Raw genomic sequence first — 10,337 nt, 5'->3', positions numbered from 1 at the left:
ATTCTGTTTGTGTGGTGAATGAAGGCAGGGGAAGACAATTTCCTCCCTAAGGGTTCTCCCAGCTTGCTGCAACTTCCTCTCCTGTTCTTGGAATTCTGACCTGACTTTATCTAAAGTATAACAATAAATCACAAAGAGAGGCAGCTGGTTACCCAGGGGCAGGAAAGAATGTCTCCAAATTACTTTAGGAGGCTAGGGAGGTGCTGTGGACTGTTAGTTTATCCTTTCTTTTTGCTGCTGATTTCTGTTATCCCACCGACAGCTACAGGAGGCAGGGAGTGTGGTCCCAACCATCAGATCATTATGCCCAGTTTAATTCCTGCTTAATGGGGATGCTGTACCAGGACACCCCATAGTGACATCAATCAATGAATCATTTCCTTGGGCATGTGTACCATTAAGTGATTGTCAATCCACATTCTTTGTCACAAAAAATTTAAGCTAATATTAATTTGGCCTTTTATATTCTGCCAGTGCCTTATGAGGGCTTTCCCAGAAGCGTGTCCTGAGATGTGGGACACATTCATCAGGAGGTGTCACCAGGGAAACTGTGAGAGGAGAGGTGAGACAGGAGCAGGACGGGAGGCAGACACAGTGCTGTGGAGGGTGGCTTTGACTCGATGCTGCAGGGAACTGTGAAAGAGTGAAGAGCACCCTCAGAGCTGTCTCAGTCAGAGGTGAGGGTGCTGGAGGATTTGCTTCCCTGTACCAGGTGTTACCATTGCCAGCAGGCAAAATGGGTTCCAGCAAGTTCCCTAAGGACAGTTCCTCACACATGCAGGCTGTCGGGAGAGAAAGTGCATCAGGAGGCCACACACACAGAAATAGTCCGAGGGTCCTGGGTCTGTGGGGTCTGGGTGGAGTCTGGCTGATACTGTACTGAGTGGCTTACTCCTACTGTAGTGCTCAGCTCTTGCATCAAGCCTAGATTCTGTAACCTTTTAAAGTGGAATCTACTATTATCTCCATTATACAGATGTGGAAGCTAAACCTTAGAAATGTTAAGTCCTTGGTCTGAGGTCATCCAAGTAGAAAATCATGGAGCTGGCATTCAAACCCAGGTCTATGTGAGCCAAGGGCCCAAATCCTTAATCAACTTTACTTCTTGTTCCATGTGCATATAAATTTAGACTTTAATTTGTTTCTTGATTCTTGAGCAATTCACAATATTTATACCTATATGTTCATTAGGAAAATTGCAACAAATTTTCTGAGTTATATAAACAACATTTTGCACATACCAAAAATGGTTAAAGTGTCTGTATGGCTCAAGAGACAAAAACAGTGTATGTACACAATTAATTCATGACATTTAGTATTTATAGTATGACAGCAAATTAAATTGGTCTTATCAGGGCAGTTTCATATAAAGAGTGAAATGAATATAAAATTATATACACTTACTCTTGAGAAGAGAGGAAGAATCTTTAACTTTGGGAGGCATTTTCCTCTATTCATTGCTTATGAGGTACTTTTTTAAGATTGCAACTTGTAGCTATATAGAGCTATATTCTATAATTCCCTTATTTAATTCCTGTTCTCTGCCATAAAAACATAATTACCGAGAACAATCAATTTGTTCCCACTTGATAAAGGATTAAATCAAGCACACTGCATCAAGGTAGAAGTATGTGGGGGATGTTAACTGTGATGCTACTGAAAGCCCCTCTGGCTTCTGGAAGAAGTAGAATTTCCATTCCTGCTTCTCATGTCAGTGACTGAGGTTGGTTTGTCTATTTTCTGGATTAGATCTGTTTTTCAAATAGCCTGTTGAAGGCATCTAACTGAATCTTGGGACAGGGACTGGAAATGTTCTAGAATTCAGGTCCTGTAGTCTGAGGTCATTTTCATGAGACTACCTCACACAATTCTTCCTTCTCCAGGTATTTTAATATTGTGATATTTCATATTTCATGACCCCAGTTTTTCAGGTCTACCTGTATCTGTGGCTTTGGTATTTCTCTCTGTGACAGACATCCTAAGGTGACCCCAATCATTCATTCTATTGTATAATCCCCTCCCCTTGTGTGTAGGCTACACCTGTGACTTGCTTATAACAACTAGAATATGGAAAAAGGTGATGGACTGTCACTGCCTTGACTTGATTATATTATAAAACTGTCTTAATGAGAGAGAGAGAGTTACAGACAGACAGAGAGAGGGAGACTGACTTTCCTACTGGTCTTGAAGAAGCAAGCTGCCTTGATGTGAACTGTCTTGTCTATAGAAAGGGCCACCAGGCAGAGGACTACAGGCAGCATTCAATTACTGAGACCTTGTCCTACAAATACAAGGAACTCAAGTCTATCAAAAATCACATGAGCTTGGAAGAGGATCCCAAGGCTCTGATGAGACCCCATCCCCTGGCCCACACTTGATTCCAGGCTATGAGAGAATTCACTTAAGGTGTGCTCAAATTTCTGACCTCCAGAAATTGTGAGAGAAAAAAAAAAGTGTGTAGTTTCCAGCTGTTAAGTGTATAGCAATTTGTTATACAGCAATAAAAACCTGATACACCTGCCCACACTAAAGTTGGGTTTGAACGTGTGATCTGATTTAGCCAGTGGAATGGGGAAAACCTGATGTAAGCAGAGGCTTGACAAAGGAGTCTTGCATTTCTACATTCTTTAACTCTTGCTACCAGCACAAAAACAATACATCTGCTAGGTTACTGGAGGGATGTGAGGGACACATGGAGGAGAGCTGCCCTGTCCTCTCTGGGTCCATCCTAGACCAGCCAGACCCTGACAACCAGCCAGTTGATCATAGACACATGAGGGAGCCCTGCTCAGATCAGCAGAACATCACCCAGCTGACCCACTGACTAGAGAATAAATTCTTGTCAGTTTAAGTCACTAAGTTTAAGGTGCCTGATTGTAACATTTGTAACAACAGATAATTGCTATGCATTCCATTGCTTCAGGACATATTTGAGCTTGGACACATACGTGATTGCCTGCTTGGAACTTTTTTTAAAAAAATCAAAACACTTAAAAGCATAAAAGCAGAGACTGAGGGAGCTGCTGAGAGAAAAATATGACCACTTGTTATAAACTCTTGACAGAAGAGAAATTCTTTTCCAATAAGGTTGAAAATACATTTTAAATTTTCTTTAGCATTTTACAGAGTTTATTTAAGTGATAGCAAAGATAAAAGCTGCTTGTATCTTTTACATACAGCTTTTACAGAACCATCCCATTTTTCTTCTCTTCCAAGGCCTCCAATCTCACCTTGGAGCCTCGGTGCTCACACAGGAGGACAGAGTCCCCTGCAGAGCAGCCCACTGTCCCTCCATGTCACAGATCTTCATAGAGCCACAAGCATCCTCTTTCCCTGCAGGAAACCTGGTGACAGCCTGTTCCTCTGGCAGGAATGGTGAGAGGGTGTGTGGAGACAGGAGAGAGGTCTGGGGATGGGGCTGGCAAGAAAAAGATGCTCTTTTTGAGGCTCAGAGCAAACTTGAAGTACTCTCCCATTCTGTGGGCACAGGCCTTCGTCTCAGACCCAGAGCTGTCCAGAAACTAGAAGCTCTGTGCAACGTGAGATTAGGGGTTGCACTTCTTTTTGATCCTCACAAACTCACCAATGGGAACAAGACAATACAGGAAGCATTATAACTCAGTTTTGATCCACTAAATGTCAATAGACAAAATGCACTCAAAAGATTTTTCTTTTAAGTGATTTTCTTGATACTAAATTTTTTTAAAATAATTTTTATCCATTCAAACTTACAACCATTCAAAAGATCTTAAATAGGGGTAAGTCTAACAAAGCATGCATCTTGAAAATACACAAATCTGATGAAAGAAATCAAAGGAAATCTCAATAAACGAAGAGACATACTGAATTCATGAATTAGAAAACTACGTGGTAAAGATGTGAATTCCTAAAAATAGTACAAGGTTACAATTCCTATCAAAATCTCAGCAACAATTTTTGTAGGTAATTTTGTAAGCTTTTAAGTGATTTTTGTTTTCCATTTTAGAAGAGTAAAAAATGGAATCTTTCCACAACCTATCAACTGGTTTACTTGCAAACAACTGAAGTACCTTGAAGTATTTCTTTTCTAATTTAGCTAAGTATAACCACATGCAAGTCTGCTTGCATTTATCTATTTAAGTTCCATATAGATTTCTTGTAATATTCTTGCACTGTCAGATGAAATGGGCCTGAGACCATGGATGAAAGATGGGGAAGAAAACATGTTTCCCAGGGGAGAGCCATGTTCACTTACTGGCAGATAAGGCTGTTTCTTTAGAATGCTTCACAGGGACCCTCTCCTAAGGACAAGTTACTTGGGGCCGTCTACTACTACTCTGGGTGGTCAACTTACCTGAGACAGTGCTGAGGTAACAGTCCAATGCACACTGGGGAAAGGTGTGATCAGCTGCCTCCAGAAGACCCTGCAGCAGGAATCATTCAAGTCCTGGATCTCCCTGGCCCCTTGCCAACTGCTCACCACCTGGTGACCAGCCTGCTGGGTGATGCCAGGCACTGGGGAACCACTGGCCTTCTACCTGCCCTCTGACTTCTCAAAGCAGTTTTTATCTGGGGATCATCTCACCTTCTTGAAAGCTTCACCTTTCCTCTTTGGCAAGTTGGGATTTCACTTCTGAGTACTTGCATTTATTCACTTCTCTCAGTGTTAATGTTGGGCTCATCCAAATAGTTCATCTATTCCTTCTGGACAGGAGGTATCCCTGAACCCGCTGCATTTCTTTCAAAATTCATGAGGTAAACACAGAGGACATGGAGGGCAAGGAAAGCTAAAATGTAATGCCATTTATAAGACTTGTAATTCTTTTTCAGAACACTGACTCAACTGGTGCTTGAAATGTAGAACTAAATCATGGGTTAAGAATATTTTATGAGATCCTTTCAGTCTGGGTTAAAGGTGCTAAGGCCTTAAGACATTTGTTCCTCTTGGTTTGTTATTTCTAGTCCAAACCTCTTTCTACTTGTTTTTTTGGAAACAGTTCATCACATTTGCAAAAACTTCAGCTAATTTTTCATTTGTGAGTTCCCCAGGTCAATTCCAAGCACCTATTCAGACTTGTTGATTACCTATCAAAATGACAGTAACTTTCTATAAAGACAAAACTTCCATCCTTGTTTAGGAGAAACAAGATAGGCTACTTCGACATGTTAATATTTAAAGAATCACATATTTGCTGTAATACAATTTTGCTACCTCTAAGGGCAGTTCCTGGGTACAGTGCAAAGTTTCATACTACAGAATGATAAAAAGGAAGCTTGTCACATTTAGAGGAATAATGTTCAGTTTTCAATTGAGAATAGAGTTCATTTACTTTTAACATAAAGCAATAAACTTTATTTAAAAACTTTTATATTACTAGTTAATTGCTATATATGTGTAGTAAAAGAAATCTAGCATACCTCACATACCATGAATGCTGCTATGATTTTAGGACCTGTGATCTTCATTTTTAAAAACAAGTATCACCCATAGTCCCAGAGAGCATGAAAATTTGCAATATCCATCAGTCACCCTGTCAAAGTCATAAAATCTTTCCTGTCCCTTTTTCAAATTTCAAAACATCACAGCAGGATTGTAATCAACCATAACAGTAATATTTATAATATACAATTTAACTGTAATGACACACATAAGAATTTCTTTATCACAAAGTTGTTTCCCTGAGACCTTTGTGTCTTCCTATCAGTATGGAAAACAGCATTCAAGGGTTGAGCACACTGATAGCAGCACATTTCAATTGGAAAAATAACCTATCCAAATCTATGTAAATTTCCATCAAAGGATACAATCTCAAAGATACCATAAAGGTATATGTAAAATAACTTCTTATCCCATTTAGTTGTCAAACATGAAGAATTTCATGTTTGGATGGAATTTCATCCAAAGAGTCCAGGTTGACACACAAAAGCGTTGAGGTTCCCTTGCTTAGGAGTCCTTCATAGTTGTATCTCTAACGTGCTGAGAAGCTGTGTCAATTCTGATGCCCGTGCATTGTCTCTCCAGTTGATTTATGTACTTGTGAATATACACCATAAACAAAGTAAAGGGAAAAACAATAAAAGTAGTTTAAAAAAGTTTTTCCTGGGCTTCCCTGGTGGCACAGTGGTTGAGAATCTGCCTGCCAATGCAGGAGACACGGGTTCGAGGCCTGGTCTGGGAGGATCCCACATGCCGCGGAGCAACTGGGCCCGTGAGCCACAATTACTGAGCCTGCGCGTCTGGAGCCTGTGCTCTGCAACAAGAGAGGACTCGATAGTGAGAGGCCCGCGCAACGCGATGAAGAGTGGCCCCTGCTTGCCACAACTAGAGAAAGCCCTCGCACAGAAACGAAGACCCAACACAGCCATAAATAAATAAATAAATAAATAAATAAAATTTAAAAAAATAGAAATGACAAAATTAAAAAAAAAAAAAAAAGTTTTTCCTGCCTTCAGACAGAAGCTGAAGCCATTTCTAAAGGAATCCAGCATATTTGATGTACATGGCTCCTCACCATTCCCAACAAAAGAGAGAAGTAGCAATAAATATATTTTTCAATTCAGCATATCAAAAAGAAGGATGTGGATTCTATACATATTAATACTGATGGAATTCACTAAGCAATATTGTCACCTTCACACATCTTAAATACAAATGCTGATTAATTGATGATATTGCTGGGATTGCACATAATCAACAAGTCCTATGTTAGTTTTTGAACATCAAAATTCATAGTATTTAATAAGTCATAGATGGAATCTCTAGGAAGACCTTAACTCCAATTCAGTTCCATCATTTGGGTAAATTTCATAACAATGTCTCTTAATTAAGTTCCGCTTTAGAATGCCAAAATAGACGTACACATACCACCCAGAACCACATAGATGTCCATACAAAACTCAGTAGTGTTTGTTTTCTCAGAAAGTTTCTGAAATGCAACTATGAGCTCAGGGTCTAGTGTACATGTCACTATTCTCTGAAGATCTCTAATTAAATATCACACGTCTGGAAGAAGACAAAGTTAACAAACAGTAAGCACATGTGCCTGCTGCAGTCACTTCCCTGAGAATGAAATATTCTGCTTTTAAAAAGGAAATGACAATTTCAAATACACATATTCAGATAAAGCTTTTTTTTAAACAATATTTTTTAATTTTTAATTTTTTAAATTTATTTTTTAAAATTTTGGCTGCATTGGGTCTTCATTGCTGCACGTGGGCTTTCTCTAGTTGTGGTGAGCAGAGGCTACTCTTCATTATGATGCGCGGGCGTCTCATTGCAGTGGCTTCTCCTGTTGCGGAGCACGGGCTTTAGGAGCGCAGGCTCAGTAGTTGTGGCACATGGGCTTAGTTGCTCTGCGGCATGTGGGATCTTCCTGGACCAGGGATCGAACCCGTGCCCCTGCATTGGCAGGAGGATTCTTAACCACTGCACCACCAGGGAAGTGAAAACAAAATCAACAAGTATTTTGTGTATCAAAAATGATCTGAGAAGGCTGATCCATATTCTGTCCCATACAAATATTCAGCGACTTAGAATTAGATGAACTCACAGGGATTTCATTGCACAACAAAGAATTTAAAAATTATACAAAAGAAAGAGAAAAAATTGAAATGCAATCAGGAAAAGATTGAGGCCTATTAAGTTCAAGTAACAACTTCTTTGCACTAGAAGACACTTTAGATAGTCAAAACAAAATGATCATTGTTTTACTGTGAGAGGAAGGGGTTCCTTGTTAACCTCCTTGCTGGGATGTGACCCCCTGCACAAAATGCTTCCCTTACCAGTGCCTAACGTTCCCTTAAAGTCTTGGTCTTGCACTGGGAGAATGCTGATTCAGTGACTGTGGTAGTTTAAGAATATATCATTTTGGCAAAAGAATGCATCTATCAGCTTAGAGTTGATGGGCCTAAAGCTGCTGTTGAAAAAGACATTTGTTTGCTTATTTTTGTTAATTCTTACTAACTTCTAGCATAATACATGCCATTTGTATGGTCTAGAAGAGTTAATTGGAAACATTTTGCTCCCTTTCTGGTCAATAAGGTATGCATTTAAAATTTTATGCATTTAAAAACACCTTCAAATAAGCAATTTCTCTTTTCTTACCAAGGTGTGACCTCTGAATACTATGCTTTTCTACACCATTTGAGAAGAACTTTATGGTTCAAACTTTCACCCTATAGCTTGGTTTGTTTCTAAGTACTGGCTTCTATCACAATGAAAATTTGTGCCCCTCTAGGCCTGTGCCTCCTGTACAATAAAGACATATGCCCATTCCATACATGAAAAGAGATAAAATATAATCGTGCAGGTTCAAGTTAAGCTGGAATAGAAATAGAATTTTTCGTGGTTTAAATCAACAATATCATAGCCTTTTGACTTCACGTGTAAATTTCACATGTGGATGAATTTGGTTGAAAGCTAAAATTGAAAAATTTCATTGCTGTATTCTCATCTATTACTTTAAATTACAGTGTGTTTGTAATTATTAATTTAGCTTAAAGACAAGGATTCACTGGTAATTTTCAAAGGCATGGGTTAAAGAGAATAGGATATAACTTAAGTACTAAACATACTAATTATAAAAATAGTATGGATTCACATTAAGAGATTTTTCCATACTATAGAAAAGATTATTGTGTTTCAACCACTGTACTAAATTTTATTTGATCATACTAAAAATATATCAATGTAAATAAGATAGAACTTAGTGAGAAGTAAATAAAAAGCATAATTTCAGCTTTCAGATTACTAATTATATAGATTTAAAATCTTCTTTAAGTAGTTAGAAGTGCAGTCTGATTTGGCAATAATTTCTTGACATTATACCAGTTATAAGAGGCCAGTTGAAGAGATTTTAGCCCAATAAGAATCTAGAGAATTTTCACCATAAATTATCCCCACACAGGAATGGGACACTGTTTTGGTGTTCTGAGTTCTCTTTTCTAGAGACGTTTCAATGAATAAAGAAGACATTTATATTTTGTTATATAACTTATTTTCATTTCAAATTCTCAAATAATAAAAATTTAAAAGCAATGTTGGTAATTTCATTTAGGAGGGACTTAGAATATGGAATATTGCATCTCTTTCATAGACTCTATGACTCTTCAAAGTGCCCTAAGTTTGAAGTGCTCTTCAAACACTATGAGTTTGATTAGCAGCAAAGCATTAGCCTAATCAAAACCTCCCTCCTCCCCCTATGCATATATACATATACACAAACTATACATCAATACATTCTTAGCTTAAATCTGACAATTTGACAGTTATTCCCAGAGGCTGTGCAAGGTTACAAATACTGTTCAAGACCACTAGTACCCAACTGGTTAAGAGAAAACCAATTATTTCATTAAAACAAACAAATAAAACTACAAAATAATTCGATCACATATTCTGAATTTCTTTTAAGATTAAAAAAATTGAGGGATACAGTGAATCACCCAATATATTACTGTTCTGAGTTCTATAATTTTCTTTATCTAAAACTATCTTTTATACATAGAAGGCTAGATGCCTCTAAACATAGTTTCAGCAATTCTAAGTAGATTCCTTTGAAAAATATGAGAAGTTTTTTTTTTTTTTTTAACTTGGAGGAAAGTTCTGCAAGGAGTGGGTTTTCTTCTCACAGATGAATTTTGCAGCATTTTCTCCCAGGAGCACACTGGGAGCCCTGTCATCCTGTATACATGTGTCCCAAGGATGAAGCCTCTTAGCACCGGACCTCCAGAAAGAGGTCCTGCAGGCACCATGGCATGTTGGTCTTTTCTCTTCCACACTCTTTTAGCAGCACCCAATCCTTGGGCATCTTGCCAGTAGTGGTTGAAGTCCAGAACTTGATCTTCACTGGGAAAACCAAGTCCATTCAAAATGCAGCACTTTCATCTTTTGGTTGGGTGATTCTTGGTCCCCCATGGATAGGAGTGATACCTAGAAGATTCAGAAGTGGAAGGAGTTCTCTACAGTCTCAGATATTTTACTTCACATATTCAATTTCAAAAGCAGTAGCTCAGGTATATAAATAAATAAATCACAATGAATAAAAAGGTGATTCTAAACATAATGGAATGGGGAGATTTTTAGAAAGTTGCCTTTTGCTGAAGTTCAGTGTTAACATTTTCTTTCTCAAATTATAAACTTAATAGGAACTAATAACTCTACAGTGGAAAAATTAATACCCATCCAAAGTAACCTGTACATTAAATGCCTATTTTAAAGCAATGCAAGTTGATTCAATGTAGATTTCTTTTTCTCTCAACACATATTTCATTGTTACAAAGTAAAATATTAATATGTGTCCCTAAGTATATAAGAATGGTATGATGGTCATCTATTCACTCACAAAACTCAACAGTTTTAC

General features: G+C 38.1%; 1 protein-coding gene across 1 annotated transcript in view; it reads right to left on the bottom strand.

Moving 5' to 3' along the window:
• Positions 1-7,374: 7,374 nt before the first annotated feature.
• The window catches only part of NEK10 (NIMA related kinase 10), a 302,206-nt gene continuing 299,243 nt past the window's right edge, over positions 7,375-10,337 (bottom strand). Inside the window, exon 39 of the mRNA XM_057555449.1 lies at positions 7,375-9,907. Within this exon, the coding sequence (XP_057411432.1) occupies positions 9,859-9,907 (49 nt within the window). The 3' untranslated portion in view covers positions 7,375-9,858. The remainder of the gene's footprint in view (positions 9,908-10,337) is intronic.

The sequence above is a fragment of the Balaenoptera acutorostrata genome, chromosome 10, assembly GCF_949987535.1.
Source record: "Balaenoptera acutorostrata chromosome 10, mBalAcu1.1, whole genome shotgun sequence".
NCBI classification, from domain to species: Eukaryota; Metazoa; Chordata; class Mammalia; order Artiodactyla; family Balaenopteridae; genus Balaenoptera; species Balaenoptera acutorostrata.
Note: the sequence above shows the minus strand (reverse complement) of the source record. Positions and strands in the feature narration are given on the sequence as shown.